Source organism: Pituophis catenifer, unplaced genomic scaffold (genome assembly GCF_029215685.1).
Source record: "Pituophis catenifer annectens isolate HBS135680 unplaced genomic scaffold, rPitCat1.0.hap2 SCAF_1, whole genome shotgun sequence".
Lineage (NCBI taxonomy): Eukaryota > Metazoa > Chordata > Lepidosauria > Squamata > Colubridae > Pituophis > Pituophis catenifer.
The window spans coordinates 288990420-289018299 of record NW_027256881.1 but is presented as its reverse complement, the minus strand read 5'-3'; the positions used below and the strand labels follow the sequence as shown (position 1 = coordinate 289018299).

Genomic DNA, 27880 nt, shown 5'->3' with positions numbered 1-27880 from the left:
TTTCGAAATCTCCTGGCACACCTGTTTACCCCCCCGCTGTTCCACTTACCTTCAAATGGCTTCTTTTTCCACATGAAATGTGCGTTTGGTGTGTACTGTGCATGCATATGTAGCGTACATTTGATGCACACTGCGCATACACATGCAGCATGCATTTGGCGCACACTGCACATGCGTGGGCAGCAAACTTGTGGCAACCCGCAGAGGATTTCACCATTGCTGTGAAGTATTTCTATTGATTTTAATGCTATTCATTGATTAAACATGGAACATGCAGATAAAGCTGCAGGCTTACTAGAATCCAGTTCTAACAGAATTACTCACAAGTAGATGTCATTTATGTGAGATTATTATTTCATTTTACTATCCTAAACCTCTTTTCAGAATGAAATATTGTGATATGAAAAGTTTGACTTACGGAATTACAGTGTAAATAGACCAACATAAAAGACATAAAATCATACATAAAATCACAGAAAAGTGAATAATGGAAGATTTTAGAACTTTTATCTTAATTGGAAAAAGAAGTTTCCTTGTTAAGATACAAGTATCTTTTTTTGGGAAAAAAATACCTGAAGTCTTAGTTCCTAGTAATAATTTGCAGCCATAGAAGTTATATACAATTGAAGTTATATACAATTATATTGTTGAAGTTATATACAATTATATTGTTAAGTCAAATTTTGATTAAAAGTTTCATTTTCCAATCAAGAGATTAAAAATTTGCAGTTGTTGAATGTGACCACCTTGCCTTTAGAGATGTTATATGTTTAAAAGGAAAATACATATATATATTAAAACAATGTTATTATCATCACCTGTTGCCTGAAATAGTTAAAATCACAGTGCAGAACACTGTTTCATTATTACAGACACTGCTTCAGTTATAATAATACCATCTGGCAGCCAATTAGTCCCTAATACAATTTTATTCTTCATGGAATTTTGTAAGTAGAACGTAAAACAGTCAAAATAGTTAATTGGCCTATGGGGGAAAAAGCTGCATGGCTGATCTCTTTAAGTCTAGAAAAAAATGACTCTATGAAAGTAATGTAACATTTTTCATAGAGTTGGTTTCCTTACACTCAGTATAAATTTAAATATTTATTCTGTGTACAAAATGCAAATAGCTTTACTGTGATGTGATGTGATGTGGAATGTGATGTGGAAAATTTAAGAAAGATTTGGACACAAGTAAGTCTCTACCCAGGTTAATTAAAACAAATAATAAACATTAATGTCTAATTTGATAAATAATATGCCTCAATTATTATTCTGAATAATACACAGTTGTAATTCACAGGTGAAGTTTCCAATATGATAGCTGCCCACTGGATCCCTGCTGCACATTAAAAGTAACATTTCCCTTCAATGAAGCTTGCATTCATATGATTTTTTTGGCAACCATTTGGAAATAAACCGTTAGAGCCAGAATTTTATTTTTCCTTTCTAATCTGGCCTACTGAGCTAGAATCTCCCACCAAGTGTAACCCAGTACCATATTTAGCCTTCTTTAAGATCAGATAAAGTATGTTTATTATTCAACAGTGACTAAACTTCAGTTCATGTAATCCAGCCATACACAAAGGACCACAACACTTCAGCATGACCTAAGGATATACAAAACTATCACATAGTTAAATCTAAACATATTTCAGGCACATAGGATATTGCTTGGGGGACTAAAACATAATTTTAAAGATTCTTCAAGATAAGTAAGTAGCTAAAATAAGCTTCCCATGAGAGCATATTTGTATCTATTCTGTTGTCTTTTTCAGAACAGGTAGTCCTTCACTTATGACCAGAACTGAGCTCAACATTTCTATTATTAAGTGAGGCATTTACTAGGTGAATTTTGTCCCATTTTACAACATTTATTGCCATAGTTGTTAAGTGAATCAGTGCAGTCGTTAAGTTAGTAGCACAGTTGTTAAGGGAATCAGTTCAGTTGTTAAGTTAGTAGCACAGTTGTTAAGGGAATCTGGCTTCCCTGTTGATTTTGCTTGTCAAAAGGTTGCAAAAGGGGATTACCTGACCTTGGGACATAGCAAAGGTCATAAATATGAGTCAGTTGCCAAGCGTCGGAGTTTTGATCATGTGAACATGAAGATGCAGCAATGGTTGTAAGTGTGAAAAACAGCCATGACTCCCCTTTTTCAGTGATTCTGTAACTTTGAACAGTCCCTAAATGAACTGTTGTAAGTCAAGGACTATCTGTATAAAGCATGATAATATAGTAATAAGAGAATAACCAACATTCCATCTCCTGCAGTGGTTCACAGATGCATTGAAGCTCAAAAAAAGGAGATTAAGGGCAGTCCCTCTTTCTCCTTGCTGATCCTGTGCACCAGTGGTGGGTTGCGCCCGGTTCGCACCAGTTCTATAGGTAGTAAAACCGGCAGGAGGCCCCGTCCACTGACTGTGACATCATGAAAATGCTTCTGCGCGGCCCCTTTGCGAACCGGTAGTAAAGGTAAGTATAATCCACCTCTGCTGTGCACCTAATATATTGAAGTAAATTTCCTCCATGCCTGCAGATACAGTACTGATACACCTTTCCTTTAGCAAATTGCAATGGGATGCTTTTAAAAATATCTAAACTAACAGAAGGATCACCTCCATCCAGATATGTTGGATACCTTCAAGAAAACGAAACGTATCAGTAGGGCATATCTTTTCTCCAAAGAATCAATGATGTTCTTTCTCAATGTCACATGCTAATTTACGTGATTCATAATTTTATCCTTGATTATGCTGTGAGTTTACTTGGAACAATTAAAAAAAAATTTTTTTTTACTTCTTTTAAAGTAATAGATTAAAAAAAAACAAAAGGAACAAAATACAAAGGCACATACATTAGCAAAATAAAAAAGATACATCAGGAAAAAAAAGGAAGTCCATCTACTACCTGATACAGAAAAATATAGAAGAATATGAACTAAATACCATAATATCACAGAAGATAGAATTCAAGTTAACATGTTTATGACGGAGATATTATTATGGTGAAAAACCTAGTAACATTTTGGCTAATTGTTTAATGCAAAAGAAAGATAAGACAACAATTTCAATTATTAGAAATGAAAAAGATGAAAGATTCATACAAAGATCTTAATACCTGTGCTAGTGAACAGATTACAGCAAGTGTCATCTATGGAGATTCTCAATCATCCAGGTCATGGTTGTCCCAAGAGTGCTTTTTCAAGAGGCAACTGGACTTTTTTGTTTTTCTTGGAAGACATTTCACTTCCCATCCCAGAAGCTTCTTCAGCTCTTCAAAACCAGAAAGTCTAGTTGCCTCTTGAAAAAGCACCTTTAGGAGTAAGTGTTATCATTTGTAACTATCATCTCATCTGGGCTCTGATAATGAGGGACTCAATGTTTAGTGAACTTTGCACAATCCAAGACCTCCAAGTTGGAGAAGTCATCAGACACTTTCTCTGTGGGACCAAATATTATTCAAGAAGTTTTGAAATGCCTGCAAGGTGGTTGAGTCTAGTTCTAGATCACACTCCATGAAAACAATGGTTCAGGCATTTATACTTGTCTTGTGTTGTTCAAAAGCAGCTACAAAGAACTCATAGACTTTATCCACTATCTCAATATCCCATTTACTTCCTCATTATTTAGCAGTCTAATAGTTTCTCTGTAACTAAAGGCCTCTTTTGTTGCCTTATATGTTTTTTACCATGTGCTCTTCAAACTCTTTTTTCTTCCATTACTATTTTCTTAATAGTAATGAAGTGAGGGAAGTCCAGTGCTTATATTTGGTTTTGGCCTCTTCAGTTTGTCAAGCCTTTTATTTCCTGAATAAATTCTTCTTGTGTCTTAACAGCCTCCTTGTCAGCTACACTAGTATCATCCAGGATTTTTTCTCTCTTCTGTGTTAAAGTATACATTTTCCCTGGCCTTCCAATGTTGCTTTTCAAAACTTTTCATGCACATTGAAACAATCAGTTGTTGCTAAGGTTTCTCCTTGGTTTTGGGAGGTTTCACATACTGAAGTCTAGAATTTTAGTACAGAACTTCACTGAAAATGTTTCATTTGCATATAAATTGCATATCACTGAACAGTGATATTTTTCCCTATGAAGTGATATTTTTTCCTATGAAATCTACCATGCTTATGAAATCCTGGGTATTACTCCCATTGTGTCTTTCCCCACTGTCTTTTTATTAGTTCCACCTAATATTCTCCTGGTCATGGTCATTATCGCCCAGGATTTAAATGAAGTGTTTTAATTTTCTGCACTTCCCCTGCAATATGTTGTCTTAAGTAATCTTTTAAATCTATTTTTAAAGTTTCAACTGCTTTAACATGATTGCTACTACTGAAATGATTGTCCTAGGGTGATCAATACATTTCATAACTATATTTTAGTTTTTACATATAGCAACCTTGGTATTCTACTCTGCTGCAAAGATTTCAAGTAGCTAACATCAGATAATAAAAGCATAAAAAGTGTTGATTAGAATAATAATAATATAATATAGAGCAACATTGGGATTGAAAAAAATCACATCAGTCAATTAAGAAAGGCAGTTTTACTTAGTAAAGCTTACATCCTATGATGATTCTTTAACACCATGAAACAACTATACCTGCCTATCCCAGATCCTTGGGAAGGACTCGATAAATGAATAAAAATGTCAAATCCAGCCTAAACATCTGTCTGACTATGACTATGACTATGCCACTAATCACAATGATAAATAATATTAACTCAAATAATATTACAAAAATAAGGATTTTAAACCAACGCTGTGCATTGCTTTTATATTTCTAAGAGCTCTCATGAACCAGGTCTCAGTTTCTCTCTGAAATTAGAGGAGTATTGAGGTCTTATAGGTCTCCAGGGACATTTATGGAAAAGGCCTATTTCAGCCCCAGCTTTCCTTAACCTGCAAGAGGACAATAAATTAAATGATACATAAACATCTCCCAATTGCAAGACCACAGCTTCCACGGGTGCTCAGTTGGAGCAGAGTGGAATTCAGCTGTGAATTATTTTAATGATGTCATATATATTAAATATTTTCTGAGCAGACTATAGAGCCGGAGATGAGGTTGTGTGCCCACCGATATGGCTCCGTGTGCCACCTGTGGCACGCTTGCCATAGGTTCACCATCACGGCTATACAGCATTTAGTTCATATGTAAATAACTCTTATTTTGCAACACAGCTTGTTTGGTACATGGAAGGATATGCTATATTCAGTATACCCAAGGTGGTAAAATCATAAAATATCTTAACGGTCTAATTTGTCTTATTTATTTAAACTTAAAGATTTCTCAATAACTTAATGGACACTTTCTATCTAAAATATTCATTCAATGCAATGTTAATTCTAATTTAGATAAAGAACAACAATTTTCACTTAAAATATTCAAGACTTAAGGTAGGGGTGTCAAACTCAAGGCCCGGGGCCCAGATCCAGCCCAGGGCCGCATGGAAACAGCAAAGGATTGGCCCACGGTGCCTTTGCCAGTGAAAATGGAGCTCAGGAGGGTCGTACGCGGCCCTCCTGAGCTCCATTTTTGCTGGCAAAGGGTTGCAGGAGCCTGCTGAAGCCAAAAATGGCGCTCAGAAACCTGTTTTCACTGGTAGAATACTTAGGCCAGCACAGGCGCCCCCGACATGAGTGATGTCGAGCTGGCCACAGCCATCGTGGCCATGCCCACCCCAGCCCAAGGTCAAACACAACCCTGATGCGGCCCTTAATGAAATTGAGTTTGACAGTCCTGTCTTAACGTGACCATATATTTTTTACATATCATCCTTTGAAAAGATATACATTGATACCTTATAACAGTTAAGTGGATCTTCCCATGTCAGACATTAAACCTAGCTATAACAGAAAATTCACTGTAGTTTTGTTCAGTGATACAGATAAATTGCTACATTGCTTGTTCTGATCAAAATAATCTGTCCTTGCTGTATCTTATTATGTGAAAGCTAATAGATTGTGACCACTGAATGCATTTAATGTGGGGAGAGGTTTTTTTGGAAGATCACAGGCCACACAGAATGGAATAATGATGAGTGGGGATAAGTTTTTCTCCCTTGGTTCTTCAGGAATGTACTTTTATAACACTGACTCTACAGTGTTTTTGTGTTTCGTATCTCAAATTAATCCAAATTTGTGTCACTAGTTTTCACGAAGGTTGGGGGAGGGGACGGATCTGTATTAACTGAATTGTCAGCATTTGTAGGGCAACTGCAGCTTAGTATTGAGGCACAAGCTTTACATGTAGATATTTAAGCTCTTTCAATCCTCGCCAGGTAGAACTGGAAAACGTTCTGCCTGAAACCCTAGATTTCTTCTCCCAATCAGGGACAGAAATTTTGGTCTAAGGCAGTTTATGGTAGTTTCTGATTTTCCTAATATAGATGAACTGGATTTTTCAGTTGTGATAAATATTCTCTATTCTTCACCTTAACCTACTGTAAATGAAAAGCAAAATGGGTTATGTTATAAATGGCCAACCATATCGAGCAAAAAGTAAAACAATCCTTTTATTATTTGACACTGTCAGCTCCAACATTGCCAGATTTGCTGGACTGATTCTCAATTCCATTAGGTCCATCATTTCAAAGATTGAACTCTACTAGGTAAGACACACGTGCCCTAACCAAAAGGATCATTCTTAAATGTATAGATATAGTTCAAGTAATACAGAAAAAAAAATCTGCTTGCAAAACTTGTACCGTTTATTTCGTATCAAAATTCTGTATGCATACTCTCTCTTGGAGCACTTTTATCTCTTTAGTCCCTATCTTTCTTTTTTCGATACTCTTTTGTAGACATGAGGACATAATAACCCCTTGAATTTATGTGAATATTCTTCTTCCAACTGTTCACACACAATGGTGCAAGGGACTGGACGTTATACATTAGGCTCACTCCAAACTATTACTCTTCTTTCATTTTATTTTCTTTCTCACAGGCTGAACATAATTAGCGCTTCTCCATAAGTATTTCTTATTTCCCATGCTTAATGCAGACTCCTGCCAATCCGGATTCTCTCAAGTATCCTTTGTAGCAGTCAGATGGAACCACTTCTGCTAAAAGTAGCACCAAGATTTCTGTGAAGCTGAGTGACTGAAATGCTTGGCAAGCAAATGGCTTTGGAAAATGATTCATTTGGAAAAGCAATTGCCCTTGTGAGCTTCGTTATACAATATATTACCAATATACAGTAAAGGGAGGATGACATTTGTGAAGCTGCATGGCAAATTTGCTGTGGAATTTTCTTACCTCTGTCCTCAGCTAATGTGAGCAATTAAATCATAGCAGTAGAGCATTTTAACTACTAACATGTAATTTTAAAATGAACAATTGGTTGCCAATTGATACAGATAGTCTCATTTCATCACCCACATTTCCTTTTGCGTTCTACATTTCACTGCATTCTCATATCCCATTTCTACAGGCTATTAAGCAGTGGAAGGGAAGCTCAGTTTAAGAGCAAAGGTAATGAAACAGGTAAAATCGTACAAAAGAAAAGTTAAATGGTTTCAGAACCATTACAAAACTTGCTGGGAGAAATTTAACACATCTCACCGTTATGAGACCAATTATGCACATTTGAGATATCTAAGGGGCATTGAGAGAAGTATCCAAAACTTTTTTTAAAAAAATTAAACTGTGAAGATTTCATTTGTTATAGAGACATGCCATTATTTGATTTTTGCAACATATTGTCTACAAATCAAGGAAGCAGCTTTAAAGTTGTTCAAAATCCTGGTTTATAATCATGAGATTGACTTGGAAATTGAACTAAAATTGTACTTTTAAAATTGAGTTAAGCAACAACAATGGAGTTGCCCTGCAGGCCTTATGAAAAATTAATGAAGTAGATGCAATTAATATCAAATAAACAAAACATGTAGCTCTTTTGATGGGTACAACTGTTCAACTCTACTGGGATATGTTTCTTAAAGACACTCTTATTAAACTAATTTACTTTTTAAAATTGCTTTTTAAAAATTGCTTACCTCTTCTGTTGGATTCCTTTTATCATCATGAATAAAATTATATTATTTATTTAAATTAAAGGTTACCAAATCTGTTTCAAAAAGCCCACTCCAACAAAATCATTTCTATGCATTGATTTCATATCCTTGTCTTTCCCTGTCATTACAGTGGATGAATGTAAAGCCCTATGTGACATAATTCCAATATTAGACTGGCAGGCACATATGCACACATTGCAGAGCTGCGAATGAAAGAAGCAAGTGAAGAACCGCTTTATAATAGATTGATTTCCTGTAGATACTATACATCACTCATAAACCAGATGATGTTAATATTTAACCTGCATGATCTGAGAAAAGCTTTTATATTTTATTTACATCTAACGGCAGACTGGTCTCCAGGAGCAGCTCCTCTACTTCAATGATTACATATTACAAAATTGTGATGGTTGAATGATTAGATAGCATGATCTTTTGAATAAAGGAAGCTCTTGTGCCATCCAAAGTAAAACATCTCATCATGTCAAATTTTACACAGTATTAACTGTCCAGAAGTGGTGACTAATATCGGGAATAAAATAAATACTGAAAAAAAAATTGACACAGAGAAGAAAAGTTTGATTATGAAAATAAGAAGTAAATAAATAAGGAATAAAATCTAAATATTGTTCTAAACAAGTACTTCAGAGAAACTCTCACATCAGAGAAACTCTCTAATAAGTATAAAGATCCTTCAAATTCTTGCTGGAAATATGAACAAGAAGGAACATTTTATCATGTTTGGTGGATATTTTAAAAAGCCAGTTGTTAGGGGAAAATACATACACTAATTCAGAAGATTACTGTAATGTTCAATTGAAACCAGAAACTTTTCTTTTGGGCTAATAGATAAATAGATGGAAAAAAGTCATGGAACTTTGTTTTTATATATAACTATAGTGAGATTATTATGTGCTCAAAAGTGGAGTTAGCACTACCAATGGAAGAATGCTTGGTGAAGATGATGGAATTTGTAGAGAAGGCTAAATTGACTTCTTTGATTAGAGAAAAGACAGATATCTACATTTATTGCTGACCAGGAAACTCTTATAGACTTTTTGCATGAGATGGAAAAAAATGAACTTTTGATGACTAGACATTAGATAACAGAAAAATGTTTTGATGATTAGAATGATTTGATGATTAGTTTTGATAATTAGAAAATATTAGATAACAGAAAAAGAGAGCTCTTTGGTGTAACCACAGAATAAGAGATAATTTTGTTATCATCAGTGGTGAAATTCAAAAGTTTTCCCTACCGGTTCTATGGGCGTGGCTTGGTGGGTGTGGCTTGGTGGTCATGTGATGAATGGTCATGGCTTGGTGGTCATGTGACCGGGAAAACCAACTATCACACTTTACACAAAAATAACACAAAAGCTATACAACTGACTCACACACAAAGCAGAAACCTCACAGAGAGCTCAAAAACAAACTATCACACTTTACACAAAAATACCGGTTTGGGCAATAGGTAGTAAAAAAAAATGCTTTAAAAAATAAAAAAAAAGTTCCGACCATAGCACAGGACAGCTGATTGTCACAGCTGATTGTCGGAACCTTTTTTTTTTTTTTACTTTTTTAAAGCCTTTTTTTACTACCTATTCGCCCAAACTGATAGTAAAAACATGCTAACAAAAAGTAAAAAAAAAAGTGCAGACGATCAGCTGTGCCGCGGATCGTCGGAACTTTTTTTTTACTTTTTAAAGCATTTTTTTACTACCAGTTTGGGCGAACCAGTAGCATTTCACGGTAGCATTTCACCCCTGGTTATCATGTTTATCCCTCCTTCCATCCATCCATGACACGGGGGTCAGGTTATCTGAGGGACTGTTTCTCCCTATTTACATCTACCTGTCTCGCAGGAGTGGGGTATTTTCAGGCAAGGAGTTCTATTTGGTGGAACCCAAAAGGAGAGCCTTTTTTGCTATGGTACCGACCCATGAAACATTATTCCTTCAAAGTGAGATTGGCCCAACTTGACTGGCATTCCAGAAGGCCTTTAAATCCTGCTTTTGCCATTAGGCCTGGGAAACTCATGGAAGTGTGGATCCTGTTAAATAATTATATTGTTTGTAAGCTCAGAATGCACTCTACAATATGTGTGTATTATTATAGTTTTAAGTGGTTTAATTGCATTTCTAAAGGATTTATTTTTAATAATTTTAATTGTTTGGATTTTCATCTTTTAATTTTGTGTGCTGGCCAAGTCAGAAGCATGACTTGAACCTTTCCTTATAGGGTTAACCTTTCCTTATGGTCAACCAATATCTTGAATTGCACCCACAAATGAGCATGGAACCAGTGAAATTCATCCAACAGCAGGATAATATATGCAAACAGAGGTGTGCCCAGCACTATGTGACTTGCCAGTTGAAACTTCCTGATGGTCTTCACAGGTGGCCTCATATACTGTAGATCACATTGGTATAGTCCAACTGTGAAATAACTAAGATATGAACAACTGTGAAGAAAGCTCCCAATTTAGGAATGGGTGTAATTGGCACACAAGCCTTACCTGTGAAAAGATACCTATAGTCATGGCTGCCACCTGCACCTCAGCAGACCCATGAAGACCTCCACATTTCTATTGCCTCTGTCTGGGAATGCTACCTTTTCAAGAATCAAAAATAATGTAGCAACAGACCTAGGGAAGCAAAAAAACAAAAACAAAAAACCCAAATCATCCCATTTTAAAAGTATCTCACCCCCACAAAAATAAATGCAAAGTGTATTTAAGAAAGGAGATGTAGAAGTTGCTTGAAAACAGTTGTATTACTGAGTGTTGCCTGTGTGTAGAGTCACACTAATGGAGAGAATGAAAGTGAATAATTGGGAGAATGATAAAAGGTACTTTCTCGCAACCTGGGAAATTGCAATGGTGATTTCTAAAATAATACTGTAAGCTGGCTCATTGGTACATTGTTTCCATATCAGGCAAACAGGTAGCAATGAAATGTTAATATTTGACTCTTGAATTGGCTTGGACTCTGTTTTTGACTGTTTTAAATTTGGTTGCTTGATGCACCGCTACCAGCATGAAGGCTCAGCTACCTACACACATCTAAGATAGGTCATCTTATACAGTATATCTCTTCAGCATTTGGTAAAGTCATTCATGCTTTCTACGCTAACAATAGCGTTGTTAATATTATTCTACAACGATAATAATAATAGTTGTTTGTACACGATTCTGGAAGAGAAAAAATATTTTCTAAATGTTTGCTTTGGAAGTTAGTCATAGAATAATAGGCATCGTGTCAAAACAGATTCCCAGCAGACTATAATTAGAGAAATTCACATTCCATCAACAATCATGAAAAGCCCCTCCCAATTATGTTAATAATTCAGTATTACACTTGTAATCAGATGCATTAATATTGTGTATTCCACAAAGACCACAAATTTAGAGTGTTTTACAGGCAGAGTGGGCGCTTTTGCATAGTTCTCAAGCAGAAAGTCAATGCTTTAAGAAAATCAGTTTACAAAACTTAATTTGAGATAAGGTTTTCATTAAAAAAGAATAAGGTAAAACAAAAGTGTTTTTCTTTGGATTATGCTTAGTAAATTAAATAATTTCATGATTTTTAAAAATTAAATCTAAATACAAAACTAGCCCTCATTATTAAAATTATTATATGGGGATTTAGCCAACTGAAAAATCTGCAAATTAATAAATTAATAAAGCAAGAATAGAGAATCAATCAAGTTATCTTAAATTTATTTTAAGTTCAAATGCTAATAGCTATTAAATTACTAACAGTTCAGATGAATAAAAATATTTTGTGAACACACATACACACAGTCAATAATTTTTAGTCCAATCACTTCTGAAAAATCCATTATTCTTGCAATTACTTGCTCTGGAGTATGTTGTTGTTGTTGTTTAAATGCCCACTTTAAAATGCAGAGAACAGTTAACTTTCCAATTCTAGGAATTGTAACACAAGCATACTTTATTTAAAAAGGACACACTTAAGAAACACTCAGAGACCATGATTCCATTATTTGCAAACTACACTGAAATATATCATATTCATGAATGCAACAATAGCAACTAAAGTATGAATAAAGCAATCATGCAACAAAATGGAGTCAGACTTGTAGAACAGTCTGTTTATTAGATTTCCAGTGAATGAAACATCAAAGGTCCAAGAGATGTTACCAAGTTTTTCTGCCGAACTAACTGACTGATTGGAGCTCATAGTTCATGATCAAGGCCTACACTTTCTTCTCAATACTTTCCCTGATTAGAAAAATGGGCTACAAGGACTACAATTTCTCCCAAATATTCCAAGTATTGGAGTGCTCTTGAGACATGTGTTTTGCAGTTCACCAGGTTCTCTTCTATTAGCCTTGGCTAATCTGGATGTTGATTAAGCACTGTTATTTATTTTAAATGAAAAAGAGGGAAAGAAACCACTGATTCGCAAGGGTCTCATTAGTACTGCTAAGACTTAAGGGGGTTAAACACATCCCACATAAAAGATTGCATGGTATGATTTTCATAGCAGAACTTTAGGAAAGTTCTGTGCCATTTACATATTAGCATATGAAGGTATAGTAGCCTTGGTTGCGGATACATGTCAAAGCTGATTTCAGCCCCCCATCCTTTTTACAGAAAAATATCCTTTGGTGAAAGATCTGCTGAGCTACCTCCAATCTCCATTTTGGGAAGGTTGAGCTAGGAAAATTAAGAGTAGAGTAGGGCATTTTATGTCATAAATATATACCTCTTGTAATCAGAATTCTCTAATATACAGTATCTTCTGAAAGATCCTGTCTAACTCTCAAGTTTATAAAAGATATATGAGCTGCTAAGAGATATCTTTGAACAAAGCCTATCATAATCATGTATCCAAAATTATCAACACATTATTTACATACAGTTTGGCCTAAATCCCTGAGACGCTTCCAATATCTCAGTGTCTTCTACTGACAGAAACTGTGGCAAGGCACTCTATGAAAGCAGTTTTGATGGAAATCCTTATGCAAATAATGTTACAGTGAAAATAAAATCTCATGCCATAGTTTGGTGTGGAAGGGATAAAACAAGGAAACTGATAAACAGCAAGAGTGACAGCATTCCAAAGAATGCTGAGTAAGAATTTTTATCAACAATTAATATCCTTGCCCACTACTCTCTCACATAGGCTAAAGAGAGTCATTTCACTTTATATCAATAAAAAGTGTTTGGACCATTTGGGATTTTAAAAAAATGTGTGAAAGTATTATTTCAATTTGGAAATTATAAATAAACAGAAATTATAAGTAAACAGACTTCTTAGAACATATCAAGGCAGTGTTTTTAAAATTGTCTACCCATTATGAAATGTTCCAAATGTATCAAACAAACTGGAACTAAAAATTATTGGAAAATTTATTTCAAACGATTAGAATCCTAGAGTTGAAAGGCCTCTCAGAGGATATTTTTAGTCCAACTCTGTCTACTTAGTTCAGATATTGTTTTTAAGCAAAGTTAAGAATTGGAGTGAAATGTAAATTGGATCAGTCTTGGTAGCTGACTAAACATAATCACCCACAGTGAATCCACTGCAGTGAAATAGTTTCTATCCATTCAGTTGAGATGGTAAATGTAGAATCTTTGCTAGTTGCTGCCTTTTAATCATGGAATGCTTCTGCATCCACCCTCAGTTGTGAATCTAGTCATGTTTTTTATTACGTGACATTCTCTCTATGGATAGGATTAAAGTTTTCTGCTTCAGTTTTCATTTGTTATACTACCTTATGAAACTGTTTGCGATGCTCCTTGTAAGACAGTTTGTCCTGTAGAAGATTTCACAGCAGTTCAGAGTTACAAACTACACCAGAGATTAAGCAAGTATTTTATCACATTGCCTTCTATTCTGCTGATTTCTCTACAAAGAATAGGATTAGTAATTTACATCTTTCTATATTTTTGTATAATGAGTATGAACAAGGCTTCCTAAAGTCTTAATAGCGAGAAGGTACACATGCTGAGAAATAACCTAATTTGCCTGGTTGGCATAGGGAAATCATTTGATTTATATTAATGAACTTGTAAATGAGAATATGGAAATAAATAGTCATAATTTATGCTAAAGCCTTCCAGAGGCATTAAAATATCGTATGAAGTGTATATATATATGTCAGCTTAATCTAATCCTCAAGAATTTACCATACCCTGTGCTTTCAACACAAAGCCTATAATGCCCTCATTTGGTAGGTGGAATTGTTACACAGAAGTTCACCATTAGGATCACGCTTGCTTTAATACAACTTTATATTTCATCTTTGGCTGACAGAAAGCTACCTTTCTCCTGTTTGAGCACAAATCTTTACCTTTTCTGACACCAGTAACATTAACTAAAATGTAATCTGTTGCAACACAGAGAGAGTCCATATTTTTAGATTTTGTGTTTGTGAGCTGCAATGGGCTGTTCTGATTTATTAATTTTTGGCTCAATAAACTATGAAATTCTTTTTGACAAAAAAGGGAAAATACATGGTTTTAATTAGAGACTAATTTGAGATTTGTAACAGAATTTATTTTGTCTTCCATCCTCAATATCTTCCATATCTACTTAGCTAATTGTCTGTTAGCTCCTACATGCAGTGAAAAGATTGGGCTGCTGGAATTCAATCAACTCCTGCAAGGGTGAATCTGGTTCAAAGGACAAATAAAGATATATTTCTTTATTTGTTCATTCCTATATTAAAATAAATCTAATGCAAACTACAGCCCTTTTAATAAATGAAGATATTTTGCTGTAAGGAAGGTTTCAATGGATGAACTAAATATGCTGTAAACATGATTTGAAATGTTACTTATCTATTTAAGAAAAATGGTTTTGCTTATAATATTAGTCTCACTTGCCCCCATGTTTCTTGCTCTATCTGTGAGATCAAGTCAGGTGCTATAATATTCTGATCAAATATGGTGAGGTACTCAAATATTCTTGTTTATCAACCAGCTAAAGTTAGGTAAAATAGTAGCTCAAGAAGATTTAAAAAGATTTTGCTGTCATTATTGTTAAATTATGACAGCAAAATCAGGAATTCTTAACACCAAACATCTAAAGATCTACTAGTTACGTTCTTAAGATGTTCTGAGACTACCAATCACTTATTGAACAATTGATATGGATTTTCCTGTTTTACTACGAATGACTTTGGCTGATAAAACATTTGACCAGCTGTTAAACACATTTTTGATTCTTTTAAATCGCCCTCTATGCTAATCACAAAAGACTAACACAATAGAATTATGAAATGCACTTATAAAAAATAAACAACAGAACAGTAGAACAGATTATGTATAAATCTGGTATAAAACTATTAGATTTTATTTATTTAGATTTATATTGTCGCCTATGCGCACATGGCGACTCAAGAGGGCTTACAAGAATATAAAAACAAAAATGCCTAAACAAACACATTTTAATTTGGCACCAACACCATAGGCACATAAGTGAAGGCAAAATTTCTACAAAAATCTTCTCTCATGGTCCCTTCCAACAAACCATACAAATTCTCTTTTGAAAAAGTTAAGGCATGTACAAGTTAAGGTATGGAAAGGAATTCCTTCACTTGTTTGACTTGAAAAAAACATAAATAGCCAATAAATCCAACTCTCAGGGCCAATTTGAATTGTGGCAACTGCATTTGCATCCACTGAAATTGCTGCTTTTCTCCAAGGACAGCCATATATATACAGCACTCTACAATATGGAAAGATTATCAAGGCATGCACCACTTGACAGATAATCACTCTGCTGGAACCATCATAGATTGATAAACCAAGCAAAACTGGCAGAAGGCCCTCTGTGTTATTTGTGTCTTTGTTTATTTAACAAGTTTCTACCCCCTGCAATAAAAAATATTCTGGTGGCTGATACAGAATTATGTGGGCTTTAAGTGACAATGCTGGATATAGATATTCCTCCAAATTTTCTGCTTTTAAGATTGGGATATATAAAATTGCTGGCCAAAGTTACTGTAAACCCAAATCAAATCATAAGAATTCTTCTAAACCCCTTCAAAGACTCTGAAGAAGAGAACAAACAATTCAGTCTAAAAGCATATCCTATTTGTTTTTTTAAAACAAACTATTGTGCAACAAATAATGGCCTGTCAGGTTATATCTTAATTCCTTCTTTCATGCACTAGCTGTGTTCATTTCATGTCACAAGTTTATTCCATCCTGTTTTTATATTTTAAATCTATTAAGCAACGTCAACTTGAATTTCCCCTGAATAATGCTGCAGGTTAGATATAAAAATAGGACGGTACAATCTTTGAGGGGTAACATTTATGTCAGTTAATTAATATGGATAGTTGAGCTTTACATCTATCTCTTTTTCATGTCTGCACATTTGGGAGTTATCAGTGCCTGAGCTATACCCACAGAGTCATAACGCTCTATAGAGATTTGAAAGACAAGACACTGAAAATTGCATTTTTTTTTTCTGCACAAAACCTGGGTACAAGGGGTTTCCCACAGCGATACTGGTTTCCAGCATATATTCAAGAATTAATTAGTAGGTTTTTGTTATATTATATTCTGCGTTTCCCAAGCCTGCAGTCATAGAGTAATTTAGTTCCAAAGTTGCATTCTGTACAAAAGCATGCTATTTATGGTAATGGATATGCACTGTATTCTGAAAGACCGAGAATTTTAAAGGATTCTGTCTATATCGGCCTGGGTGCCTTCCAATTATATGGATTTCAACTTCCAAAATGATCAGCAATGGCCAGACTGGCTGGGAAAACTAAGAATTTAAGTACCCACATTTGGAAGAAGTCTTACTTAAGACTTCTTGCTTAACTTACACAAATTCCACTCATATAGTAGACTGCTTGGTCCACCAGAAGTTATAATTACTTAGAAATTAATATGTGTATCATAATGCTATTATTTTTATCTTTTTTATTTTCCACACAAATCCATGAAAATCAGTTATGGTTCAATAAGATGTTGCATGTGCGCACATGAAACAATACATTAACATTATTCACTTGTGCTGTCTTCTCTTTTGTTGAAGACAAATGCATGGAGTGAGTGCAGTTTTCTGGAAACTACACTTTTTTGAATGATGTCTAATTATCGCATAGGTAAAATGAATTATAACACCTAAAGATATTACAAAAGTATCTCTATTATTAACCACAATTTAAAGTTACACAAACCCTGTTTAAATACTATAAAACCAATGGTGGTAACATATTACTCCCATTAAGCTCTGTCCCAGCAAATCATTTGAACCATATTCAATGCAAATTATGATATATACATGGATTCCACTGAATAAGAATCTTGTAGCAGAAGGATACTTGCTCATGGAAGATAATACAATATTATTGTACATGAAAAGTCTTTCCTCCAAGACATACCTGTCCAGAATATGCAGAAAATATCAGGATGCTAACATTTTTTTCAGTAACACTGATAGGAAAGCAGATGTTGAGAGAACTCATATGATAATCTGGACAGGGCTGCAGTCTTAATCGTTGAAACACTATATTTTAGCAACATCTAAAAAAAACTGTTGTTAAATATGCTATTTGAAGAATTTGAAAAAAAAAAAAAACTGATGGCTTTAAAAGTTCAATTTAAATGGGATGTTTTGACCCTGGCACTGAATACATTTCTGGAACTAAGAAAACCAAGTTCAACATTTGGGTTTAAATTCTTTATTGTTTAATGTTCTTTGAGAAACAACTGGGATTATTCGGAAATTCCTAAGTAGCCACACAACACAAAACAAAGACAAAACCACTTCATTATTTGACATTTTCCCAGGGTACTTAAAAATACGTGTGACAGACTTACCTGTTTTCAGTGCTTCCCTTTTGACAATATTTGTTTGGAAGAATGTTCTAAAACTTAACGGAGTTATGTCACCATATTTTGACATCTTCTCTACAACTTGTTTAAACATTTCCACCATACCATGCAGGATTACATCTAAATTGATTGTAGAAACTGATGATGAAGTCAGAGTTAAAGATATGGTAACAGCAGTAGCACATGTTGGATAGGACTGCATAGCTTCACATCTAATTTGGCAGTTTTCCAATGACCTCATCTGTGTAAGTTTTTGCCTCTGTTGTTGTTGGTCTACTACTGCAATAACATGCCACTCAATAGAAGCAGCTCTTGGAAGAAAAGGTACCACAACCACAACTAGTTCTCCATGTATTGCAGGCATGTCATTATTTATATCTTCCTCTTTTGTCTGGAAATAAAGCAGACCATATCAAACATTAGAAAATATCATTGTTTAAAGGTGTATACACAGTATATGTATATGCACATATTTACACATACATAGAGGGAAAATTATAAAGATTTAACTCACAAGGACTGGCAAGCTATGCATTTCATAGTATAGATCAAACAAACACACGTCACATAACATTTTATTTTGTGTGAACAAAATAAGATCAAAAAAGAGGAAGCAACAAAAATGTATTTCATAAGAAGAAAATAATTCAGCATTATTTTTATTATACTAATTTAATGTGGACTATATTAAATAATGATATAACTTTGTTACATTGATAGAGAGTTCACAAACAGAAAGCTTATGATGGCTAGAAAAGCAAATGAACCACAAATCAGAGAGGACCATTTTGTAAACCCAGATTGGATACAACCACCTGGCCAATATGAGAAATGGCCTCATGTTATTCATTACAACAAAAGAGCAAATAAAAAAGTTGAGAAACTTAAAAAACTTTATTCCTGCAGCAGACATACATACAGAACTATATTATTATCCTTTGTAAGAAGCCAATCTTCATCCTAACTAAGGCTGCTTGTTTCTGAGCCCATGACTTTCCTTGAAAATACAGAGTTTCTAGAAAAAAGTGATTGCAGTCATCTGGGGACGCTTATTATTGATCCAAGGTTGTAAATCTGGGGTTGCAGAATAGAATTTATGCAACATGCTGGTGGTGTAACTTAGCCTCTTCACAGAATAGTAGCACAGGGACATAAAAACTATTTCCTATTTCCTAAATCACCACAGCAGAAATTCCTTTGTGTTTATCTTCCCAGGGTGTTGATTCAGCCAGTTGTGGTGGGGACTTTTCTTGTTCCAAAATCACTTTGCTTTCACTGGCTCTTGATAACTGATGCTTATTTCAGTTCTTCTCCTCCCAGAGTGGTTTGCTGTTCATATAGTATGCTTCTTTTTCATTTCCTAACTGGTCTAGAACTAATAAAGGACAATATTTGTAGCTTAGGGTTAAAATGAGGGGTCCTTGGTGGTCTCTGAGCTTGTTTATTTTCTTGCAGATGTTTCATTACCCTAACTAGGTAACATCATCAATGCTAGTAAGGAGTGCTACTTGCTGTCAGTTGATATTCTGGTATCTTGCCTGTCTGTATGGATGGGGACAGTCTTAGGGATTCTTTGGTTGGGCTGTTTACTGATGGCTCTTTGGCAGTTTCTTGATTGGGGTATTGCTTACTTGATTGTTGGTCTGAAGTTGACCTTGGAATTAATCTATGCTGATCTGAGTGCTGATTACTAGAACTGGTCTAGAATTCCCTTCAACTGCTCCCAGAGTAGTATTACCAAAGCAGCTCTCAGGTTGATTTTTTTTTGGGGGGGTCGTAGCTGATGAACCTTCTTATCTCCAGCACTTGTTTCTTTTTAAAAATAATGCTATTTTTGTTTAGTTAAGCTTTTAATTTGTTGACTCATTTCTTATAATTTGTGACTGGTTTTGTTTTACCTTGAATACCTTTCTAAATCCAAAGAGAAAAGAAGGGGAGAAGGGGAAGAAGTAGCCTAGACACAATTAAGAATTCATGATTGGTTCCAGACTCAGTCTGCATGTTAGTAAGTGTAAAAGATTTACTTTTCTTACACAACCACCTTGAACTTCTGGTTATTTATAACAGGTTACAGTTTATGAGGTAAAGGTAAAAGCAGAAAATAAAAATGGATGGGATATGCCTGCCTCTCTCTGTCTGCAAGAAATGTTTTTGCTGAATCAACAAAGTAGCTAAAAAAAATACAGTGCATGTAATACTCTGCATTTCAGAGCTGAATTCATAGCATATCAGCATTTTATTGATGACATAGTTTCTTCAGCATAGTTTCTCTAGCAAAATTGAACTCTTTTCTATGTCTTTTAGAATATTCCCCAAGAGGCATTCCAGTAGATAAGAAAATTAGTTGAATTCACCCCACTGATGATTTAAGTTGTGTCATGATAGATTTTACAATTCAAATTATTCTCATTATCCAATATAATGCAATACTATCTTCAAATGTGGCTTTTCTTAAAAAAAACAAAACCAAAACAAAACACCAGAAATTTATTTGCACTAGCTGCTGTGTATCCCAATTTGTCCAGTGGGTTTATGTCTTCCAAACTCCAGAGACATTATACTTACATTTAATACCTGCATTTAATATTACATTTAATATTTAATATTACATTACCTTTAATAGTTCCATCTATGCTCACGAAAATGGGAAACTACATGGCTTCTCTTCAAATTTCTCCTAGCTAAGTTTCCAAAGACCTGACCAATAAGCCTTTATTAGCGTCTACTTATGTTGGGCTCACTGCTAAGAGAAGAACTGGAGGAAAAGATACAGATAAGAGCTTGGCTCCTATCCCAGAGAGGCTGATCTAGGAAGGCAAAAACAGAATCCCTGCCAAGATGAATTAATTCCCTTCTGTTGTCCTACTTTTAAATACAGAACTCTTTTGTCTTGCTACCCAGGAATGGCCAAATTTTTGTTCTTCAGAGGTTATAGAGTTAAGGCAGGATTTAGCTAACTTGCTTCCTAATGGCTTTACAGTTACTGTCCAGAAGACCCAAATCTGTCTTCCGATAAATTCGAAGGTGGACTTGTTTTAAACAGCAATCAAGAAGACAATCTAACTTTTCCTAACTATGATTTATCAAGAGCACCACATCTTCCTCCCCAGTGGCATGCATCTCCTTTATCCTGTCAATGCCAGATAGAATACCTCTTTAGTCTATCACTTGCTTTCCAGCAGCTATCACTAAATAGCTGAGATTTTGTTATGGTGGCCATCTCTGTGCAGACTTCTATTTCTCTATCTTAACTTCTCATCTCAGAGACCCACCCTAAAACAACAGATAAGCCTATGGACAAAAATTATCACATGTGTCCCTTATTCCCTGCCAGTTCTCTATAACCTGATTTCCTGGTTTCAGTATATACAGATGTCTCAACTCCTGTCATATGTGCTCTCTTTTCCAAATGACCATTATTCTCTACCCCTACAATGCATCCTTTGTCTTGAAACATTTTAGAATTCTGCTTTAAACTATCCAACCCAATACTTGTAGACTACTTTGGCCACTTTATGATTTCATTTTTAGAAGACACCTGCCATTAATGAGGTTCTTTGCTTTCACAAGAGTCCGTCTTCTACTGATACGCAACTCAGACCTGTATGATCTAATAAGATATCCATGATTTCAAATCATTTTTTTAATGTCTGATGGCTATTTACGAAAACTGTCTTTAAACGCAGCCAGTGACACCAGTGAAACATTCTCTATATTTCAGTAATTCACCAGCTTTGCTTGAGTACATACATCCTGATCACACTCCTTTTTTTAAAAAATCCCAATAAGTGAACTAAATCTTGGTTTGATACAAAGTATGTCTCACAAAAGTTTTTAAAGGTATGCCTAGCTTATAAAAATGCCCATAGCTACAACAATTTTAAGGGCCTGGTGGCTCAACAGACTAATAGCATTGTGATTAACACCAGCTGTCTGCAATTACTGTAAGTTCGAATCTCACCAGGCTCAAGGTTGACTCAGCCTTCCATCCTTTCTAAGGTAGGTTAAATGAGGATCCAGTTTGTGGGGGCAATAAGCTGACTTTGTATAAATATATACAAAAGTATGAAGGCTATTGCTTAACGCATTGTAAGCCGCCCTGAGTCTCTGGAGAAGGGCGGCATATAAATCAAATTAAAAAACAAAACAAAACAATAATTCTTCATGTGAAACCTTCCCTTCATTAAAAAGTTATACATTACAGAATTGGGCCATGTTCCAACAAACTTTGTTTGTAAAGATGGTTGCATGTTTTGATATCCAGTCACTCAGTTCCCAGCTAGATTTAATTCTACTAATATTAACATGCTAATTACCAATTATTGGGACACATTCCATGACATACACAAGATACATCTAGGTCCCTGATGGCGAACCTATGGCACGCGTGCTAGAGGTGGCATGCAGCGCCCTCTCTGTGGGCACGTGAACCGTCATCCCAGTTCAGCTCTGTTGTGCATGCACGTGTACCTCCCACTGGCCAGCTGGTCTTCGGGCCTCTGCCACGCACGTAGAGGCGCATGTGGGGGGTGCGTGCATATGTGGGGGATGGGGTGCATACAGGCCCCCCCTGCGCAAATGCGCATGGGATGGGGCCCGTGCAGGGTGTGTGTTCACAAGTACAGGTCGCATGCGTGTGAGCCACACGAGCATTGCATTTTGGGGGTTCAGGCTTTGAGCACACGGTCTGGAAAAGGTTAGCCATCACTGATGATGATCAGTATACCTGCTAATAGATAATCTCCTTCCTGAATGGCCCTCAGTTTCAAAGCCCTTTTTGGTCAACAGCACCTTTATGGATACTGGGTTCACATACTTTCTTTTCTAATAGCTTTCAAAAATTGTTTGTTAACTGCTTTTCATCTATTAGAAAATTTTGAATAGACATGGTTTACAGCACCAGGTGAGTTTCTTTTAATCCTTAGTGAAATACGTTTTAAATATTTTAAGGAGTTCATCTTCCCCCTTCGATAAACAGCAAAATAGTGATTAGAACTTTAATTTTGAAAATTACAAATGGACTATGGGTCCAGATGGATTTGAAACAAGGTATGGGAATTAATTATAGGAACCCTTACTATGGGCAATTGGTTTTGTTTTGAATTCTCTTAAAAATACATGATAGGATGGAACTTTGAGGGTTGGACACTAGAGGGAACCAGAACGAACTATAAAGATTAGAATTAAAAAAGAACATTTAATTTGATTTACTAATACAGAATGGAGCAAAATATTTTAACATTGGATGATATTTTTCAAACAATGGATCTGCAAACTAATTTTAAGAATGTCTGCCATTAGATACATGTAGTCCTTGACTTATGACCACAATGAAGCCCAAAATTTTGGTTAAGCAAGACAGTTGCTAAGTGAATTTTGCAACCTTTCTTGCCACAGTTGTTAAGTGAATCATTGCAGCCGTTAATTTTTTTAACATAGATATACAGTAAATACTTGCCAAAAAATCAGAAAAGGTGATCACATGATCCCGGGACACTGCAAATGTCATAAATATGAGTCAGTTGCCAAGCATCTGAATTTTGATCATGTGTCTATGGGGATGCTATAATGGTTGTGAGTGTGGAAAATGGCTGTCACTTTTTTCAGTGCCATTGTAACTTTAAACGGCCACTAAATAAATTGTTGTAAGTCGAGAACTCCCTGTAGAATGTATTTAAAAGATGTTATTGAAGAGGAACATGTTTTACTTGATAAGACCAGGACTAAAAGTGAATTTAAAAATGATAGGCTATAAGAATTATATGGAAAAAGATGCTACATTGGATAATAAATCAGCTGATATCTTAATCATTAAAACAGATATACAAATAACAAACCAAAAAACTGATCTAGAAAACTTTCCTATATTAGATCTGAAAAGAGGCTTGTTAATGTTCTAAAGAATTTTGTGAGAAGGGAGAAAGACAAAAGTTCTAGGACAGTGATGGCTAACGTTTTTGCCATAGCGTGCCAGGAGAGGAGGTGGTGGGGCAGGTTCGCGCGTGCACGTGCCCACACCCATAATTCTATGTGGCCCCCCTGCGCATGCATGTGCAACCCCTCTCCACCCCTGCTTCTAGCACATGATGGCCTGGTAGGTCCATTTTTCTTTCTTACCTGGCTCCAGATTCTCTCTATGCATCTGGGAAGGGCGAAAACAGCCTTTCCCACTCCCACGGAGGTCTTCCGGAGGCCTGAAAGGGCCCATTTCCCACTCCTAGTGGGACAGGAAGTGACTTTTTTGCTGTCCCCAGCCTCCAGAGACTCCTAGAGAGGCTCCTAGAGATTCCTAGAGAGGCTCTGGAGGCTGGGGACAGCAAAAAATGTCACTTCCTGTCCTACGGTGAGTTGGGAAATGGGCCCTTTCAGGCCTCCGGAGGGCCTCCGAGGGAGTGGGAAAGGCTGTTTTCGCCCTCTGCAGATGCATAGAGAGGATCTGGAGCCAGGTAAGAAAGAAAAACGGGCCTTCCCCACCCACCCAGGCCCTCCAGAGGCAGGGCCCAGAAGGCCTGAAAATCAGCTGGCCGGCACGCGCATCAGAGCTGAGCTGGCGTGCCCACTGATATGGCTACGTGTGCCACCTGTGGCACGCGTGCCATAGGTTCGCCATCATGGTTCTAGGACATTATTTGAGAGTTGCTCCCACTCCCATACACTACACACATAACCTGGTGCTCTGCATATCTATAGCAGAGGAGGTGGAACAGCCCCCACCAACACCCACCTCTTGTGAATGTCACTGAGTGCCTTCCACTTGATTGTTTCCTCCCCTAACTAGGATTCTTACCTTCCTACGCTCTGATTGTGTTCCACATCTAATAGACATTTTAATGTATAGCACCCGACTGGAACCCAGATCTTCAGTTCTCTTTTTTTATAAAGAGTTCATTTGTAAATATGTACATTTTTAAATATACATATTTACAACCAAGGATCAGCCAACCAAGCATCAGCCATCAGTGGATTGGTTGAATAGATGGCTGGCAATTCTGGAATCCCCCCCCCAACCTGCTAATTTGTACAATGATCTTTAATTTAAGGAATTAAAGATACAGATTGTTAAAATGGGAATATAGAGAACCATTAGTTAGAATGCAGTATTGCAGGCTAACTCTGCCCACTGCCAGGAGTTCAATCTTGACTGGCTCAAGGTTGATTCAGCCTTCCATCCTTCCAAGGTTGGAAAAATGGGGACGTAGACTGTTGGGGGCAATATGCTACCTCTGTAAACTGTTTACAATTACAATAGCTATTGTTATTGCTGATATAAAACAGGCTTATTTGATCAAGTTTAAAATAGATATGCTATTTCTGGTCACCCTAAATGACCTTTTGTTGATCAGACTGAACAGGCTTTAATGATTTGTTTACAGATAAAGATGACAAACGGGCATAAGAGAAAATTTTAAGAGGCGGTGATGAGTCACGAACATTGTTTATTCTTGTTATGATGAAGGGAGAAGTTATTTCTTTCTATATTTCTTTTTTTTTCTTTACCATTCTTTTTTCTTTTTTTGTTTTCTTATCAGCACTTTCTAATCTTTCTTTTTTTAAAGTTTGTATTACTTTTTGTCTTTTTAATTACAACCTTTAATAAACAACTTCAGGATTTAAGCAAATAGTTTTTTTAACAACTCTACTAACAATGGACCTTCACTTAAATATACATTCTGTATATTTCCTAAGTATTTTGTTTCAAAATAGTCTCTCCTCCTATTTCTTAATAAACCACATAATAAGCCATGCTAGAATTAGTGACTGAAGCTTTCTTTGCCTGGTTCTCTATTAGTAACAACTTTTTTCCTAAGCAATTTGCTTACACTGCAGTTTGAAATAGTAAATACTATATGCTGGCTGACCTTTGAATGGAAAAATAATTACAAGTTAAAATAGTAATTTTATCTGAAGTCGATAAGGCCATAACATTCTCTTTGCCTTCAATTCACAGGCTAAATTTTCAGCCACTCTGTCGTGACTTCAAGAGGAAGGAATAATGACAGGTTACAGGCACTTTATTTCAAAATTCGCTCACAAAATTATTGACAATCATTTTCAGCCTCACACAAAAAAAGTCTCTGCTGCTTGACCCTTGTGAGCTGTTTACATGAAAAAATGCACTTACATCTATATTAACAATAGTTAAGTCTAATTCCCCATCAAAACTTACAGCAATTTCTTTACAGCATGCTTGTGCTTGATATCAGAACAAAAATAGGGATAATTTGCTTCAAATTGCAGTCACTTCAGTCATAATAAAATCTCACTGAGTACTGTTTGCTTTCAGCATTCTCATTAGGCAAGCTGGGGCTATTATTAAGGTACAAGCACATAACTGTTATATTAGCACTTAAAGTATAGCATAGTAGCCCCCTCCAGGAGATGAATTCTAACCTTGTCAATATAATTCTACTTCCAATGCTGCAGAACAGTTTGAAAAACTGAATACTGAAGCTTTACGTTAGAAAAAAAAATCATGCTCGTTCAGGCTTAAAGGCCACTTGGTTGGCCCAAGGTGCTGAGGTAAGGTTGGAAAAAAGCTGCCTCAGATCAAGTCAAGCATTGAGACCAAACTTCCTATTTTCTTGTACTTGTCTTAGGCTGTTAAATCAATTACTCTGTATTTCTGCCTGCCTTCAGCTCCCATTTAGAATAAGGGGAAGAATAAAAGGCCAAGACAAAATTACAATTTCAAAGATAACAAATGATCATCATTCCAAGTGAAAGACTATGTACCATGTAGCCACATATTCACATAACCTCACATTTTAGAGGCTTCAACCTTTAAAAAGATTGTGTTTTTATGACGGAGTTTCCAAGATTCCCCTTCCTCCTCCCCCTCCCCAATCTTTTGAAACTTAGTCAAAATATTTAAAAAAAAAAATAGAGACCAAAGAGCCTACTTTATAGGAAACAGAAATTCTTGACAATTTTGAAAATCATTTATGATTATTTATTTTTTCTTTAAAGTGGAATACTTTTTCTTCAACATATCAAGGATTCAAGCCATTCCCTACAAGGATTTTCTATTTTCAATAGAAAATATTGAGTTAATGTTACTAATGTTACAATTATGAGTACTAGTTCTACTTGTTACATCTGAGGATACTATTAAAAGACTAGGGACCCTATCAGGAGATCTAAGATGTTCCTGGTGAGTATCTTCAAATGAGAATCTTCTCCTTTTATTCCTGTTCAAAGCATACATGATGCTACTGCTTATGAGTTGGTTTCCTTGGGCTGGTATCCTTTAGATGTATCGAACTACAAGCTCCATGAATGCAGCCACGGTTTTAATAGAGAATACTTTAAAGGCAGGAAAGTATTAGAGTTACGGTATTTAATTTGAATGTGTGTCTCCCATTACAAATTTCTCAAATCACTCTGAATTCCATTATCAACTGATTCTTTTGAACCTAAATTGAAATCTCATTTTTATATGTTCCCCTGATTTTCTAGTCTGATATTTTTTTTTCAATTACTTAGCCTTTCTACAGACATGAATCTAAGTTAGAGTGGTCTGAAGTGCCAAGAAATGCTAGCATTATTTCTTTTTTTAAAAAATCGTTTCTTTGCTTCAATTACTCAGTTGGTGCAGGAAAGCTGTTCTCATGACAAACCCTACTTTTAGCCAACCATTATCTCCTGCCTCCTCCCTCTTCTTTTCCATCAATTGGTTTTTTTCTTCTGTACATAATGGCAATCTCATCTGTCCTTTGAAGTTCCATAACAAAAGTTTAGACGAAAATGTTGAATTATTTAACAAAAAAAGCTGAAATTGCATCCCCAGCTAAAACTATTACTTCAAGAAAAAATTCAGAATATAATAATTAGACATGGAACTGATTAAAAAAGGAAACAACAAGTTGAATTAAAGGATGTTTCAATAACTGCAATAACTGCTCTTTAGGATCCATTCCAATATCTATGGAGATTCTCAATCATTGTTCTGCCCCAGCTCCGGATTCCTGAGGATATTGACACACACCAACGGTCCTTATCAAATTTATAAAGTAGCAAGAATAAACAAAGTCCA

General features: G+C 35.7%; 1 protein-coding gene across 1 annotated transcript in view; it reads right to left on the bottom strand.

Annotated features, from left to right (window-relative positions):
- DPH6 (diphthamine biosynthesis 6) overlaps nucleotides 1-27880 on the bottom strand; it is a 229309-nt gene that overhangs the window by 23848 nt on the left and 177581 nt on the right. Inside the window, exon 14 of the mRNA XM_070931353.1 lies at nucleotides 17833-18238. Within this exon, the coding sequence (XP_070787454.1) occupies nucleotides 17833-18238 (406 nt within the window). The remainder of the gene's footprint in view (nucleotides 1-17832; nucleotides 18239-27880) is intronic.